Genomic DNA, 15,644 nt, shown 5'->3' on the forward strand with positions numbered 1-15,644 from the left:
GGAACTGTGGGCTTGGCCACCTGAGGTTCTGCTCTGCATTCTATGCGCTTCTCTGGGGTGTGGGGAGAGCTTGGTTCCAAGGGAAGGGACGAAGGATCTCTGTGCCCTGCTCACTCACTCTTCTAATCTCTGTGCCTTGGTTTCTCCATTTGTGAGTGTCGCCTGTCCCTTCTGAGGTGGGCACGGGGCTACCCTGCTGTAGGGACTGGACTGCTGTAGCATCATCCCTGGGGCGAGTCAGGCCACTCTGTCTTCAGGCCTCCTCTGTTCTCCCCTTGACACAGCAGGGGGTGGCTTGGCCAGGAGGGGGCACCTGGCCCCAGCAACACCACGGGGGCACTGGGCTAGTCTCAAGGGACTGGGGTTTAATCACCTTGCTGGCCGCTGGTGGGGTGCCCAGGTGGGGCCCCCAGGTGCACTGCCTGCTTGTAACCAGATGCCCCTCTGGCCGCCGCCCGCCGGAGCAGGCCTCCCTCCTCCCAGCAGCTCCTGCGCTCTGTTGCTATAGCGATGAGGAGGTAGCTGTGGCCTGTTGCTGCAGTTACGCGGTGGAGGTGCCCAGGCGGGGCTGGCGCCACGGCCGTGACCCTGGGCTCCTGCATCGCCACTTGCACGCAGCCGCCTTCCCTCTGTGTATGCGTGTGTGGCATCCGTGCCTGTCCCAGCCCTGTGGGCGCCCGTGGTGCCTCTCCGGCTAGCCCTGGGGCACCCAGGGGGTGGAGGCTGGCACGGGCTGGGGCGGGCGTGGGGTGCGAACACACAGTGGGGTGTTCCAGGCCACAGAGCACTATTGTCAGAAAGCAGTAAACAGGAGCAGCTGTTCCACCCTGGGGAACCGGGAGCTTGGGCCCCGGGCCAGGCGGAATGCCACCGGGGTGTGGGCTCTGAAGCTGCTTTGGGGGCAGGGGGTGAGGAGGAAGGACACCTGGAGCCTCTAAGAGCTGGGTGGGGTGTGGGGGTCAGGGTGTGTCTTGGGGCTGAGCAGGGGCTCCCCCTCCGAGCAGCTGGCCTGAGCCTCCTTCCCTGAGCTGGGAGAGGTGGGGGTTGAGATACAGGGGAGACCAGTGTGAGACACAAGGGAGCCTGGGTCCCTGGGGCCTCTGGCATTTCTCTCCCACACAGAGCAGTTCTACCAGGGCTCACCTTGGCACCCAGGCGGGGGTGGCAGGGTGGCAGGGGCAGTCCCACGAATACTGAAGGGGGTGCCGGGGAGGGCAGCAGGGCTGCCGAGCCCCCCTGAGCCACGTGGGGGTGAGGGGAAGGGGCCAGGGCGGAAGGAGGTACCTGTGGCTCAGGGACTCGGGGCTGTCAGACCTCTGGCCATGTTTCCCTGGAGGCTCAGGGCCCTGGGCTGGAGCCATGCCTTCTCCTGTCCACGCCTTGTCTTCCTCAGCTCTTTTGTGGGGGGTAATGACGCTGTCGCAGTGAGAAGTCCTGAGTCTGGGGGAGTGTGGGCGCTGAGATGGGGCCCAAGGCCACCTCCAAGATCCTAGCCAGGAGCAGGTGGGGAAGGGGAAGCTGAGCTGGGCAGATGCGCTGGTCAGAGTAGACCACAAGCTGGGTGTTTTGTCTCTACTGGCAAATCGACGTGGCAGACAGAACCTGGGCTAGGGGGCAGGAGACCTGATTTGCCTGGGGCAGGCCACGCTCATGACCTTGCCCTTCCCAAAGGCCCTTGGAGAAAGGGGTAGGGGTGTAGACTCTCTTGACCCTGAAGGGCCTGGGTTGACCTTTTGCGCCCCTGTGGGAATATGTTCGGTCCAGGCTGGTCCTGCCTGCCAGGGAGACATCTGTCTGTCTGGGGAGGGGAGGGGCTGTCCCGCAGGCCCCCGGCAGGCGGTGCGGGAGGCCAGGCTGCCCTGGGCAGGTGGCCTTACTCAGCCCGCCCTTTCCAGTGGGTCTTGGCCTTTGAGATCTTCATCCCTCTGGTCCTCTTCTTCATCCTGCTGGGGCTTCGGCAGAAGAAACCTACTATCTCTGTGAAGGAAGGTGAGCAGCCTTGGGGGCAGGCCCAGGGCACAGCTGGGTGGTCAGGGTGGGGCAGGAAGCCCTCACCGCGTCCCACATGCCTGTCCTGTGTGCATCTGGCCACACACGTGCCCCAGCTGCCACACTCCCTCGCGCGGTCCCTGGCCGTGCGTCCAGGCTGGGCCGGAGGCCCGGGCCGGCTGAGGCGGCCATCCCTCACGGCTCTCCTCTGTTCTGTTCTGCCCGTCCCCGGCCCCGCATGGTCTCTTGTCCGCCTCCTGGGCCTGCATGCAGTCTGTAAGTGAGGCCTTCCTGGCGCGGCCTAAGCGCGCCCCAACCCCGCTTGCATTAACAGCCTTTCCAGGCCTGGCTGCGCCCTGCAGAAGCCCCTGCCCACTGTCAGGGACAGCTGGAGCCCTGGGGGCCGGGGGCCGGGGGGTGCTGAAGGGGCCCGGGCCAGGCGGCTCCCAGGCCGGGCTGCTGGGGGCTCTCCGTCTCTCTATGGAGTCGCCTGGCCCTGCCTCGCAGGGCTGGGGCTGGGCCACCTGGCTGCTCCCCCAGCAGGCCCCTGTGGGCTCCTGCATTCTCTTTGCTAACCAGCTGGCCAGAGAGGTCAGAGGTCACTGGCCACCATGCCATACCCGATTTCTTGGGGACAGTGTCAGGGCACTTTGGCCTTGGCTGGCTAAGGGAACAGGGACACCCTGGGAGTTGGGAGCAGGGATGCAAGACACCCTTTGACCTCTGACCTGCTGGGGTCATTTGCACCAGAACTCAGCCTACCCCCCCTCCCCCCCGGCTGCTGCCTGAAGCTGCTTTTCCTTCCTGACTTTCTCTAAATTTCTTTATTCGGCCTCCATCTCCCTTCCCTTTCTTGACTCCTTCCCTGTCTCCGGTCCTTCTGTCTCCACCCCTCGGGTCCTCTCACCTGCCCTGACCACCCCCCCGCCCCCAGCTTTCTACACGGCAGCGCCGCTCACCTCTGCGGGCATCCTGCCCGTCATGCAGTCTCTGTGCCCGGACGGCCAGCGAGATGAGTTTGGCTTCCTGCAGTACGCCAACTCCACGTGAGTGCCCCCCACCCCGCCTGCCGGGAGCCCGCTCCCCCTACAGGGGCCAGTGGGTGACCTCGGATGGTGGTGCAGGGTCACTCAGCTTCTGGAGCGCCTCAACCGCGTGGTGGAGGAGGGTAACCTGTTCGACCCGGCGCGGCCCAGCTTGGGCTCGGAGCTCGAGGCCCTGCGCCAGCACCTGGATGCCCTCCGCTCGGGGCCTGATGCCTGGGAGAGCCTTCCGGACAGACCTGCGGGTACGGGCTGGCCTGGGCCTGCTGGGGGGCTGGCTGGGGCGGGGCTGGCTGGGAGTGGGCCCTGACAGACCTGTAGTTACCGGCTGGGCCGGGTCTGCGCGGATAGTGGGGGGGCTTGAGGCCCCAGTTCTGGTGCCAGCTGGGTTCAAACCCCAGCTTGGTCAACTCTGACTGCAGGCTCACGGCTGGGCCTCTGTCTGAACCGCCGCCGCGAGTTCCTGGGGCAAATGTGCTCAGGTGGTCCCTGCCGAGCTGTCTGCCACAGTGGCCGAGCCCGGTGCGGGGAGCTTGGCTCTGAATCTGTTCTGGGTGCCTAGACCCTGGGGCCCAGCTGGCCCTCAGCGCCATCCTTCTGCCTGTCCAGTGTCCTCCTTCTCTCTGGGCTCGGTGGCCAGGGACCCACGGGAGCTCTGGCATTTCCTGATGCAGAATCTGTCACTGCCTAACAGCACGGCCCAGGCCCTCCTGGCTGCCCGGGTAGACCTGCCCGAGGTGAGATGGCCCAGGAGGCCTCGGGGAGCACGTGTCTACTCCTGGGGTGGCTCCCAGCCCTGGGCCCTGTGCTCCACCCTCCTCCCCAGCTAGTAGGGTGGAGGATGGGGGAGGGGGTGCGGGACTCTGAGGCAGCCCGGGGCCAGGCTCTGGAACCCCCTGGCTTGATCCATGCCCCCTTTACCCCCAGGTCTATCACCTGCTTTTTGGCCCTTCGCCTGCCCTAGATGTGGGGTCAGGACCTTCCAGGGGTCAGGAGCCCTGGAGCAATCCCCTATTCCGGATGGAGGTGAGGGAACCTCTTAGTGGGATGGGGGTGTGCTGCCGTGCTGCCTACCTCTGCCCGGGTGGGTGAAACAAGGCCCCCCCCCGGATAATTCCGTGCTTCTCCTGGGGGGTGAGGGAGGTCTCTGAGTCTGGCTGGCACAGGGAGCGGGCAGGCAGGACAGTGAGTGTGTCCATCCCTCCAACCCCCGTCCCAGAGCCTAGGCTGTCTCAGACTCGGCTCGGTGGGTGGGACACGGCGGGTGGGCCAGGGCCTTGGTTTCCTCTGGGCTGAGGCTCCTGCCCAGAAGTTGCCTGCACCTTGTCCCCAGGAGATGCTGCTGACTCCTGCCCTCCTGGAGGGACTCACGTGTGCCCGGGGCTCCAGGGGACTGGGCCGCATCCTCACTGTGTCCCAGGGCCAGCAGACGGCGCTGCGGGGCTACCGGGATGCCCTCTGCAAGGGGCAGGCCGCAGCCCGTACCCAGCGCTTTTCTGGGCTGGCCGCCGAGCTCCGCAAGCAGCTGGACGTGGCCCAGATGGCACAGAAGGTGAGGCCCCACCTGCTGGCCAGCCCGCAGCCCCACTGTGCTGGGGCCCTTGCTTTCCTAGGGACTCCTGGACCCAGGGCTGTGGCTGGGGTGTGCCCATGGTTGGGTGTCCTGCACTCCCCCAGTGACACCATGCCCTGTGGCCTCACCCCAGGGTGGGTCCTAGCCCCCAGCCAATGCTCCCCTTCTCGGACTCTTCCTCCGCCTCTCCGCCCAGCCTGTGCCCTTCCTGACCCACCTTCACCAGCGCCTGGCCCCTGCCCCCTCTCCTGGACCTGCATCTCCCCACATGCCCGCTTCTCCTCAGCTGGGCCTGGACGCCCCCAACGGCTCGGCTTCTCAGCAGCAGCCGCCACCCCCACAGCAGCTGCAGGCGCTGCTGGAGGACCTGCTGGACGCCCAGAAAGTTCTGCAGGATGTGGACGTCCTCTCGGCTCTGGCCCTGCTGTTGCCCCAGGGCGCCTGTGCCCGTCGCTCTCCAGGGTCCCCAGCTAGCGGCCCCGGCAGGATGGCCAACGGCACAGGCACGGGGGCGGCGGTGGGCATGGGCTCCAACTCCACAGCGGAGGAGGGAGCCCCGTCCGCCGCAGCTCCCGCCGCCTCCGATGCGCTGCAGGGCCAGTGCTCTGCCTTCGTGCAGCTCTGGGCTGGTCTGCAGCCCATCCTGTGCGGCAACAACCGGTAGGTTGGCGGCAGGGAAGGCGGCAAGGAAGGGGGCAGGGAAGGGGGCAGGGAGACAGATAGGGGTGGGGTCTGACCCCAGGTCTGGCTCTGACCCCCCTGCCCCTCCCCCCGCGCATCTTGACACCCACTCTGCATTGGGGCCCCATGCCCCACCCTTCCCGATGCACCCCTTCTACTCTGAGGTCCCACTCAGTTAGGTCTTGAAGCCCCGCCTCCACCCCGCACCTGGGCGGAGTCCCCCATCCAGGCCCCAGGCCCCGCCCCTTCAGAGACTCCGCCCCTCACGCCCGGCCCCCTATCCTAGCACCATCGAGCCCGAGGCCCTCCGGCGGGGCAACATGAGCTCCCTGGGCTTCACCAGCAAGGAGCAGCGGAACCTGGGCCTCCTCGTGCACCTGATGACCAGCAATCCCAAGATCTTGTACGCGCCGGCGGGCTCCGAGGCTGACCGCGTCATCCTCAAGGTTCGCGAGGCTGGCACGCGGGCATGAGCTGCACGTGTCTTCCGGGGCAGGAGCTGAAGGGGCTGGGCACAGGGTTCTGCAGGCCAGGGCCCCTGGGCAAAGTGGGGTCTGTAGAATTGGCATGGGAGGGGCGCAGCCGGGTACTTGAGCTCTGCCTCGGTTCTGCGCGGGGTGGACCGACAGGGACGTCCAGGGTGCAGGGGCCCTCCGGGGCTGGGAGTGGCCAGCAGTGTGGTTTGGAGAGAGGAGAGGCCCTACTCGGGGAACTTCCACAGCAGCACCCAGTGGGTGACGTCTGGGTGGGGCTGCTGGGCGGTATGGCTCCCAGTGAGGGCAAGATGTCAGTGGCCGATCCAGGGTGGAGTCCTGGCCGGGGGAAGTAGAAACTAGGGCTGGAAATGGCCGGGGAAGGGGGGAGCCTCTAGGATGGTTGGGGGCAAGGAGACGAGAGCCAGGTGAAGGGACCCGTGGAGGAGGGTCCAACTGAGGAGCCAGGAAGGCAGAGCAGGTGACGCGGGGGAACCCCGAAGCCATGGTGCCCTGGGAGCCAGGGCAGAGCCAGTTTTGTGGGGGTAGCTGCAGAAAGGTGGGGAAGGGGGGACTTTTGAGCTTCCAGGTGGCAGTCTGGCCAGAGCAATGTTGATTTTGGGGAGGGCTGACCTGAGGGGAGACGAAGGCGTGGAGGCGCCCCTGGCTGGGGTTCCTCCCTGAGCCCCATGACCCGTGCCCTCACCCTCTGCAGGCCAACGAGACCTTTGCCCTTGTAGGCAACGTGACTCACTATGCCCAAGTGTGGCTCAACATCTCTGCCGAGATCCGCAGCTTCCTGGAGCAGGGCAGGCTGCAGCAGCACCTGCACTGGCTGCAGCAGGTGCCGGGGGTGCGGGGCCTGGGGGGGGGGTGCGCGGAGCCCCCCTGCACCAGTGCCCGCCCTGAGCCAGGCTTCCGCCCCCAGTATGTGGCGGACTTGCGGCTGCACCCGGAGGCCTTGAACCTGTCGCTGGAGGAGCTCCCGCCTGCCCTGCGCCAGGACAATTTCTCGCTGCCCAACGGCTCGGCGCTCCTGCAGCAGCTGGACACCATTGACAACGCAGCCTGCGGCTGGATCCAGTTCATGTCCAAGGTGGGGTGCGCGGCCTTGGGGGCTCCGCGCAGGCCCGGGCTGGCTCTGACGAAGCCCCTCCCCCAGGTGAGTGTGGACATCTTCAAGGGTTTTCCTGACGAGGAGAGCATCGTCAACTACACCCTGAACCAGGCCTACCAGGACAACGTCACCGTGTTCGCCAGTGAGCTGGTCCCCGCGGCGGGCCCCTGACGCTGCTCCCCGCCTCTGCCCTCCTCCTGCCCCCGCCTCCAGTCTCTGTCCGTCACGGCCCTCCCGGCCGCCCTCCCTGCCCCCCGTGCCCGTTCCTTCTTCTGCCGCTTCACCCCACCTTGCTCCCCCTCTCCACTAGCCCTGCCCCATGACTCCCCCATATCTTCCTGGCTCCCCCCAGCCCCTGGTCCTGCCCCCCGCCTCATGCCCCGCCCCACCCCACCCCCTCCCCTGTAACAGCAGCTTCCCAGCTCTCCAGCTCCTACCTTTCCCCTGGAACTGCCCCTCAGGCCCCAGTCCTGCTCTGGCCGGACAGTCCCCTTCGAGTCCACCCCCCTTCCTCCCTTCACGCCTTCAGCCCACAGCCAGCCTGGGCTCCACCCTCCACCTGGCCCTGTGCTGTCCCCAGGCGTGATCTTCCAGACCCGCAAGGACGGCTCCCTGCCGCCCCATGTGCACTACAAGATCCGCCAGAATTCCAGCTTCACCGAGAAGACCAATGAGATCCGCCGGGCCTACTGGCGGCCGGGGCCCAACACTGGCGGCCGCTTCTACTTCCTGTACGGCTTCGTGTGGATCCAGGGTGAGGGCCGCTCCGGGGGCAGCCGGGGTAGGGCACCCCCCCCTCCCCGGCCATGGCTGACCTCTCCCCCCTGCAGACATGATGGAGCGCGCCATCATCAACACCTTCGTGGGCCACGACGTGGTGGAGCCCGGCAACTACGTGCAGATGTTTCCCTACCCCTGCTACACGCGAGATGAGTGAGTGTGTGTTGGGGGCACCGGGGGCTGGGGCCCAGGACCAGCCCCGCCCCTCATGCCCCTGCCCCGACCCCAGCTTCCTGTTTGTCATCGAGCACATGATGCCGCTCTGCATGGTGATCTCCTGGGTCTACTCGGTGGCCATGACCATCCAGCACATTGTAGCAGAGAAGGAGCACCGGCTGAAGGAGGTGGGGGGACGGGGTGGGAGGGATGGAGGTGGGGGGTGGGGGGAAGGGGCAGGGACAGAGGCAGGGGGAGCAGTGAAGGTGGGGGGAGACTGTGGGCCCCTCTCCTCCCCTGGGCCTGGCCGGCAGGGCAGAGGCGGGTCATCTGTTCGTGGCACCCCATCCCGAGGCCTCCTGCCCACAGGTGATGAAGACCATGGGCCTGAACAACGCCGTGCACTGGGTGGCCTGGTTCATCACGGGCTTTGTGCAGCTCTCCATCTCTGTGACGGCGCTCACGGCCATCCTCAAGTACGGCCAGGTTCTCATGCACAGCCACGTGCTCATCATCTGGCTCTTCCTGGCCGTCTATGCCGTGGCCACCATCATGTTCTGGTGAGCACCGTGGGACTGGCAGGGAGCCGGGAGGGAGCCTTGCTGGGCCCTGGCAGAGTGCCTCTTGCATTCACCCCTCCTGGGGCTCCTCTGTACCCCGGGAGGTCGCAGCAGGAGGGCTTTGGGCTCCGTACCAAGGGTCGGGTATGGCTGATGGCCGTGGCCCCCGCCCCGCCCTGCCCTAGCTTCCTGGTGTCTGTGCTGTACTCCAAGGCCAAGCTGGCCTCGGCCTGCGGTGGGATCATCTACTTCCTGAGCTACGTGCCCTACATGTACGTGGCGATCCGCGAGGAGGTGGCCCACGATAAGATCACCGCCTTTGAGAAGTGCATCGCGGTGAGGGTCATGGATGGGTGGGGGTGGGGGCGGGGGGGGGGAAGTCCAGCCTCCTTCCCCAATGACACCGCTGTCCCCTCAGTCCCTCATGTCCACGACAGCCTTCGGCCTGGGCTCCAAGTACTTTGCCCTGTACGAGGTGGCAGGCGTGGGCATCCAGTGGCACACGTTCAGCCAGTCGCCTGTGGAAGGCGATGACTTCAACCTGCTCCTGGCGGTCACCATGTTGATGGTGGATGCAGCCGTCTACGGTGTGCTCACGTGGTACATCGAGGCGGTGCACCCAGGTACCTGCCGGCCCTTTGCAGGGGGAAAGGAGAGGGCGTGTAGCTCCCTGGGGGGGCACATGGCCTGGGGTGGACCCAACTCCGGGCCCCGGGTCAGCCTGCCTTCCCCCTGCACCGCCCCCAGGCATGTACGGGCTCCCCCGGCCCTGGTACTTCCCACTGCAGAAGTCCTACTGGCTGGGCAGCGGGCGCACCGAGGCGTGGGAGTGGAGCTGGCCGTGGGCCCGTGCCCCCCGCCTCAGTGTCATGGAGGAGGACCAGGCCTGTGCTATGGAGAGCCGGCGCTTGGGTGAGGCGGGCGCCCGGGGGATGGCTGGGGCGGTCGCTGGGGCTGGGGGGCCCCGGGGCACCCTGAGCTGACCCGTGGGCCTCGTGCAGAGGAGATGCGGGGCATGGAGGAGGAGCCCACACACCTGCCGCTGGTGGTCTGCGTGGACAAACTCACCAAGGTCTACAAGAACGACAAGAAGCTGGCCCTGAATAGGCTGAGCCTGAACCTCTACGAGAACCAGGTGGTGTCCTTCCTGGGGCACAACGGGGCCGGCAAGACGACGACCATGTGAGCATCAGCGCAGGGGCGGGTCCTCACCAGGTGGGCAGCAGGGTGGGCTCCCTGCGGGAGGTGGGGGTCGTGACCCCCCCCCCCCCCGGCCCAGGTCCATCCTCACGGGCTTGTTCCCGCCGACCTCGGGTTCGGCCACCATCTACGGGCACGACATCCGCACGGAGATGGACGAGATCCGCAAGAACCTGGGCATGTGCCCGCAGCACAACGTGCTCTTCGACCGGCTCACGGTGGAGGAGCACCTCTGGTTCTACTCGAGGCTCAAGAGCAGGGCCCAGGAGGAGATCCGCAAGGAGATGGACAAGTGGGTGGGGTGGGGGCGGGGCTGGGGGCCAGGGGGCAGCCCTGCCGGGCGGGCCCCACACGCATGCCCTGCCCGCAGGATGATCGAAGACCTGGAGCTGTCCAATAAGCGGCACTCGCTGGTGCAGACGCTGTCCGGCGGCATGAAGCGCAAGCTCTCCGTGGCCATCGCCTTCGTGGGCGGCTCCCGCGCCATCATCCTGGACGAGCCCACAGCCGGCGTGGACCCCTATGCACGCCGGGCCATCTGGGACCTCATCCTGAAGTACAAGCCGGGTGAGTGGGGCGTGGGGTGGGCGTGGGTGGCCCCAGCCGGCGTCACCCAGCCCAGCGCCCTGACCCTGATCCTGCCCGGTCCCCCCAGGCCGCACCATCCTGCTGTCCACTCACCACATGGACGAGGCTGACCTGCTGGGGGACCGCATAGCCATCATCTCCCATGGGAAGCTCAAGTGCTGTGGCTCCCCACTCTTCCTCAAGGGCGCCTATGGAGATGGTTACCGCCTCACTCTGGTCAAGCGGCCTGCTGAGCCTGGGGACCCCCAAGGTCTGTGCTGAGGCTGCTTGAGCCGGCCTGGGGCCCCCTATCCCAGGACCCCCTTTCCAAGACTAGTGAGCTTGAGGGGTGGGCCCTTACCGTTGCCCCAGTGAGCCTGGGATGCCTGGTCTTTCTCCTCCTTCCTCCTCTTGACCTGGCTGGGCCCCCATGGAGGATTCTCCTTCCCCAGCCCCCCCACCCCCAGTGAGGCTCTTCTCCGCGCCCACCCCCCCCAGAGCCAGGGCTGACGGCCAGCCCCCCCGGCCGCACCCAGCTGAGCAGCTGCTCAGAGCCCCAGGTCTCCCAGTTCATCCGAAAGCACGTGGCCTCCTGCCTGCTGGTCTCCGACACGAGCACAGAGCTCTCCTACGTCCTGCCCAGTGAGGCCGCCAAGAAAGGGGCTTTCGAGCGTCTCTTCCAGGTGTGAGGTGGTGTGGGCTCCGGGACGGGGTGCGGAGGGCGGGGCGCAGGGGCGCGGAGGGGGTCACGCACAGCGCTTCTCCAGCACCTGGAGCGCAGTCTGGACACACTGCACCTGAGCAGCTTCGGGCTGATGGACACGACGCTGGAGGAGGTGTTCCTCAAGGTGTCAGAGGAGGACCAGTCTCTGGAGAACAGCGAGGCAGGTGGGAGCCTGTAGCTGCTGATTACTGCTGCCCCACGCACCCCACCTGAACTCGGACCTGCGGCTCCCCGCCCACTTTAACCCTGTCTCTGGGGACCAAGGATTCTGGGTGGGGACAAGGCGCCAGGGTTTGGGGCTAAGGAGACTGGGTAGGTGGGTGGTCGTGGGAATTGGGGCACCCCAGGGGGAGGTGGGGTGAGGGTCTTGGGTGGGTGGGTGAGCGTGGGGGCCTGAGTCCCCCCTGTCCCCTCCCTGGCGCCTGCGCCATGGCAGATGTGAAGGAGTCCAGGAAGGATGCGCTGCCAGTGACAGAGGTCCCGCCAGGGGAGGCGCACGCTGGCGATCTGGCCCGGAGCACAGAGCTGGCTCAGTCACAGGTGTCGCTGCAGTCCGTGTCCTCGGTAGGCTCTGCCCGTGGGGACGAGGGAGCCACCTACGCAGATGTCTATGGCGACTACCGTCCCCTCTTTGACAACGCACAGGACCCGGACAACGTCAGCCTGCAAGGTGGGGGGCGGCTGGCTGGGGCTGGCAGGGTCCCTGGAGGGTGGCGCCGGCCGCCCGCTCAGCCCCCACTCCCTGTGCAGAAGCGGAGGCAGAGGCCCTCACGAGGGTCGGCCAGGGCAGCCGCAAGCTGGAGGGTTGGTGGCTGAAGGTGCGCCAGTTCCACGGACTCCTGGTGAAGCGTTTCCACTGTGCTCGCCGCAACTCCAAGGCACTGTCCTCCCAGATCCTGCTCCCTGCCTTCTTCGTCTGCGTGGCCATGACCGTGGCCCTCTCCGTCCCTGAGATTGGTATGGCCGCCGGGTCAGGCAGAGGGCCGGGGGAGTGCAGCGGCGCTGTGGCTCCTCCCCGCTCCTGGACCGCCTGCTCTGGGCCTGGGGGCACACGTGGGGGCTTGCTGGGGACTCGGGCCTCCTCGGGGCTGGACTCCAAGCTCTGACCCCCATGGGTGTTGGGAAGAGGGGACTGAGGCCTGGGGGCCATCAGCAGGCAGTCGAACCTGCTCCGTGTCCCGTGCATCCCGCCAGGTGACCTGCCCCCGCTGGTGCTGTCCCCCTCCCAGTACCACAACTACACCCAGCCCCGCGGCAACTTCATCCCCTACGCCAATGAGGAGCGCCAGGAGGACCGGTGAGGCCGTCCACTGGGCAGCTGTGGTGGACGGGGGCAGGGAGAGGGAGCGGAGCGGGGGCACCCCCCGCCCCGAGGCTCACACCATGGGTTCCCGCAGACGGCGACTGTCGCCGGACGCCAGCCCCCAGCAGCTCGTGAGCACATTCCGGCTGCCATCGGGCGTGGGCGCTACCTGCGTGCTGAAGTCTCCAGCCAATGGCTCGCTGGGGCCCACGCTGAACCTGAGCAGCGGCGAGTCGCGCGTGCTGGCCGCCCGGTTCTTCGACAGCATGTGCCTGGAGTCCTTCACGCAGGGGCTGCCGCTGTCCAACTTCGTGCCTCCCCCACCCTCCCCTGCTCCGTCCGACTCCCCTGTGACCCCAGAGGAGGACCCGCTGCAGGCTTGGAACACTTCCCTGCCACCCACCTCCGGGCCAGGTATGGGCCCACCAGGCTGCCGGGGGGCATGGGATGACATGGACCTAAACTGACTGCCCGTTGTACCCACAGACAACTGGACATCCGCACCCTCCCTGCCACGCCTGGTACGGGAGCCGATCCGCTGCACCTGCTCTATGCAGGGCACCGGCTTCTCCTGCCCGGGCGGTGTGGGTGGGCGCCCGCCCCAGATGCGGGTGGTCACAGGAGACATCCTGACCGACATCACCGGCCACAACGTCTCCGAGTACCTGCTCTTCACCTCTGACCGCTTCCGGCTGCACCGGTGAGCCAGGTGGGGGGGGGTGAGCTGGGGGGTTCATGCCAGCTGTGGGCGAGGGGGCAGCCTACCTGCTGCATGCTGGGCCTCACGGCCCCCGACCTGCCTGCCCAGGTACGGGGCCATCACCTTCGGCAACGTCCAGAAGTCCATCCCTGCCTCATTTGGTGCCCGGGCCCCTGCCATGGTGCGGAAGATCGCGGTGCGCAGGGCCGCGCAGGTGAGCAGCACCGCCCCAGGCCCTGCGGTGCCCGGCCGTCACCGGCCGTCGGTGAGAGCTCTCAGCGTGTCTGTGTGTCGCTCCAGGTCTTCTACAACAACAAGGGCTACCACAGCATGCCCACCTACCTCAACAGCCTCAACAACGCCATCCTGCGCGCCAACCTGCCTAAGAGCAAGGGCAACCCGGCGGCCTACGGTGAGCCCAGGAGGGGAAGCTGGGGTAGGCCGGGCCAGGGCAGAGTGGGCACAGAGCAGGTCCCTGAGGCTGCCTTCCCCTGTCTGTAGGCATCACCGTCACCAACCACCCCATGAACAAGACGAGTGCCAGCCTCTCCCTGGATTACCTGTATGTGGGGGCCGGCGCTGGGACGAGGGCAGCGGGAGCGGGTGGTGGGCAGGGCTGACGGCCGCCTCGCCCCCAGGCTGCAGGGCACGGACGTGGTCATCGCCATCTTCATCATTGTGGCCATGTCCTTCGTGCCGGCCAGCTTCGTGGTCTTCCTGGTAGCGGAGAAGTCCACCAAGGCCAAGCACCTGCAGTTCGTCAGTGGCTGCAACCCCGTCATCTACTGGCTGGCCAACTACGTGTGGGACATGGTGTGCCCCTGCTGCGTGGCTGAGGGGGGTTCCCGTTAGCCCGAGACCCCTGCCCCTGCCTCCTGCCAGCCCACTGGTTCTAGCCCCAGCCCCCAAGCCCCGCTCCCGGGCCCCTCACCCCTGCTCTGAGTGCTCACCCGCCGCTCCTGCTCTGGCAGCTTAACTACCTGGTCCCGGCCACCTGCTGTGTCATGATCCTGTTCGTGTTCGACTTACCGGCCTACACCTCGCCCACCAACTTCCCTGCCGTGCTCTCTCTCTTCCTGCTCTATGGGTAAGGGGCAGCGGGCGGGGAAGGGGAGGCGGGGGCCTGGGGCGGGGCGGGCCCCCGTGACCGCCTCCTGCGCACCGGCCCGCAGGTGGTCTATCACCCCCATCATGTACCCGGCCTCCTTCTGGTTCGAGGTGCCCAGCTCTGCCTATGTGTTTCTCATCGTCATCAACCTCTTCATCGGCATCACGGCCACGGTGGCCACGTTCCTGCTGCAGCTCTTTGAGCATGACAAGGTGGGGCAGCGGGGTGGCCAGGCGCGGCGGGCCCGGGCCGGGTGCGCCGCTGACCCCCGGTGCCCTCCAGGACTTGAAGGTTGTCAACAGTTACCTGAAGAGCTGCTTCCTCATCTTCCCCAACTACAACCTGGGCCACGGGCTCATGGAGATGGCATACAACGAGTACATCAACGAGTACTACGCCAAGATCGGTGAGCCGGGCTGCGCGTGCGCGCCGGAGGGGGTCAGGCGTGGGGGACACGGCCCCGGGGGCACAGACGCCGGCTCTGAGCCAGCTGCCCCACAGGCCAGTTTGACAAGATGAAGTCTCCCTTCGAGTGGGACATTGTCACCAGGGGGCTGGTGGCCATGACGGTCGAAGGCGTCGTGGGCTTCTTCCTCACCATCATGTGCCAGTACAACTTCCTGCGACAGCCACAGTGAGTGGGGAGTGCGGGGAGGGGGCATGGAGGCCCCTGGCCGGGCCCTGCCTGCCTTCTGCCTTCCTTCCGGGGGCCACGGCAAATTGGGTAGCACTGGGTGATGGCTCCGCCCACCCTGTCCCCCTAACAGGCGAATGCCGGTGTCTACCAAGCCTGTGGAGGACGACGTGGATGTGGCCAGCGAGCGGCAGCGGGTGCTGCGGGGGGACGCTGACAATGACATGGTCAAGATTGAGAACCTGACCAAGGTGGGCCTGGAGCTTGTGAGAGACAGGCCAGACTGGGGCAGGCCCTGGTGGGGGCGGGCCCAGGGAGGCGTCGGCAGGGGCCCGGGCAGAGGGCGGAGCCCATGTGGGGGTGAGAGGGTCGCCTAAGGGGCGTATTTGCAGGTAGGGCCCGGGCCTAGGCGTTCAGGCAGGGCCCAGGTGGGGCGTGTTTGCAGGCAGGGGTGGGGCCCAGGTGGTGGGAAGTTTTCAGGCAGGGGCGGGGCCCAGCTCTGCAAGCTGGGCCGGGTGGGGCGTGTTTGCAGACAGGAGGCGGAGCCCAGTGGGGGCGTGTTTCTAGGCAGGGGCGGGGCCCAGGTGGCAGTGTGGCGCAGGGGCGGGCCACCCCTCCCCTCCACCAGGTGTACAAGTCGCGGAAGATCGGCCGCATCCTGGCTGTGGATCGCCTGTGCCTGGGCGTACGTCCCGGCGAGTGCTTCGGCCTTCTCGGCGTGAACGGTGCGGGCAAGACCAGCACCTTCAAGATGCTGACGGGTGACGAGAGCACGACAGGGGGCGAGGCCTTTGTCAACGGGCACAGGTGCGGGCGGGCGGGCGCCTGGGCGGGCGGGGCGGCCGCGCCGCCGATGCTGACGGCACTGTGTCCCCAGCGTGCTCAAGGAGCTGCTCCAGGTGCAGCAGAGCCTGGGGTACTGCCCGCAGTTCGACGCCCTGTTCGACGAGCTCACCGCCCGCGAGCACCTGCAGCTGTACACGCGGCTGCGCGGCATCCCCTGGAAGGACGAGGCCCGGGTGAGGGGCGCCCGGGC

At 67.1% G+C, this 15,644-nt stretch overlaps 1 protein-coding gene across 1 annotated transcript in view; it reads left to right on the forward strand.

Annotated features, from left to right (window-relative positions):
* Nucleotides 1-1,462: 1,462 nt before the first annotated feature.
* The window catches only part of ABCA2 (ATP binding cassette subfamily A member 2), a 15,011-nt gene continuing 829 nt past the window's right edge, over nt 1,463-15,644 (forward strand). Inside the window, exons 1-42 of the mRNA XM_029920993.1 lie at nt 1,463-1,503; nt 1,868-1,989; nt 2,263-2,265; nt 2,924-3,035; nt 3,114-3,277; nt 3,642-3,769; nt 3,960-4,058; nt 4,366-4,584; nt 4,892-5,265; nt 5,573-5,732; nt 6,475-6,603; nt 6,688-6,855; nt 6,922-7,018; nt 7,457-7,630; nt 7,707-7,809; nt 7,886-8,000; nt 8,182-8,372; nt 8,558-8,708; nt 8,791-8,995; nt 9,120-9,284; nt 9,374-9,554; nt 9,652-9,864; nt 9,943-10,139; nt 10,228-10,410; nt 10,638-10,822; nt 10,907-11,027; nt 11,300-11,533; nt 11,614-11,820; nt 12,058-12,160; nt 12,261-12,580; nt 12,653-12,866; nt 12,975-13,080; nt 13,167-13,278; nt 13,368-13,428; nt 13,505-13,679; nt 13,838-13,953; nt 14,039-14,186; nt 14,257-14,380; nt 14,476-14,608; nt 14,742-14,859; nt 15,237-15,415; nt 15,486-15,642. Of these exons, the coding sequence (XP_029776853.1) occupies nt 1,463-1,503; nt 1,868-1,989; nt 2,263-2,265; nt 2,924-3,035; nt 3,114-3,277; nt 3,642-3,769; nt 3,960-4,058; nt 4,366-4,584; nt 4,892-5,265; nt 5,573-5,732; nt 6,475-6,603; nt 6,688-6,855; nt 6,922-7,018; nt 7,457-7,630; nt 7,707-7,809; nt 7,886-8,000; nt 8,182-8,372; nt 8,558-8,708; nt 8,791-8,995; nt 9,120-9,284; nt 9,374-9,554; nt 9,652-9,864; nt 9,943-10,139; nt 10,228-10,410; nt 10,638-10,822; nt 10,907-11,027; nt 11,300-11,533; nt 11,614-11,820; nt 12,058-12,160; nt 12,261-12,580; nt 12,653-12,866; nt 12,975-13,080; nt 13,167-13,278; nt 13,368-13,428; nt 13,505-13,679; nt 13,838-13,953; nt 14,039-14,186; nt 14,257-14,380; nt 14,476-14,608; nt 14,742-14,859; nt 15,237-15,415; nt 15,486-15,642 (6,507 nt within the window). The remainder of the gene's footprint in view (nt 1,504-1,867; nt 1,990-2,262; nt 2,266-2,923; nt 3,036-3,113; nt 3,278-3,641; nt 3,770-3,959; nt 4,059-4,365; nt 4,585-4,891; nt 5,266-5,572; nt 5,733-6,474; nt 6,604-6,687; nt 6,856-6,921; nt 7,019-7,456; nt 7,631-7,706; nt 7,810-7,885; nt 8,001-8,181; nt 8,373-8,557; nt 8,709-8,790; nt 8,996-9,119; nt 9,285-9,373; nt 9,555-9,651; nt 9,865-9,942; nt 10,140-10,227; nt 10,411-10,637; nt 10,823-10,906; nt 11,028-11,299; nt 11,534-11,613; nt 11,821-12,057; nt 12,161-12,260; nt 12,581-12,652; nt 12,867-12,974; nt 13,081-13,166; nt 13,279-13,367; nt 13,429-13,504; nt 13,680-13,837; nt 13,954-14,038; nt 14,187-14,256; nt 14,381-14,475; nt 14,609-14,741; nt 14,860-15,236; nt 15,416-15,485; nt 15,643-15,644) is intronic.

This window comes from Suricata suricatta, chromosome 13 (assembly GCF_006229205.1).
Source record: "Suricata suricatta isolate VVHF042 chromosome 13, meerkat_22Aug2017_6uvM2_HiC, whole genome shotgun sequence".
Classification (NCBI taxonomy): domain Eukaryota; kingdom Metazoa; phylum Chordata; class Mammalia; order Carnivora; family Herpestidae; genus Suricata; species Suricata suricatta.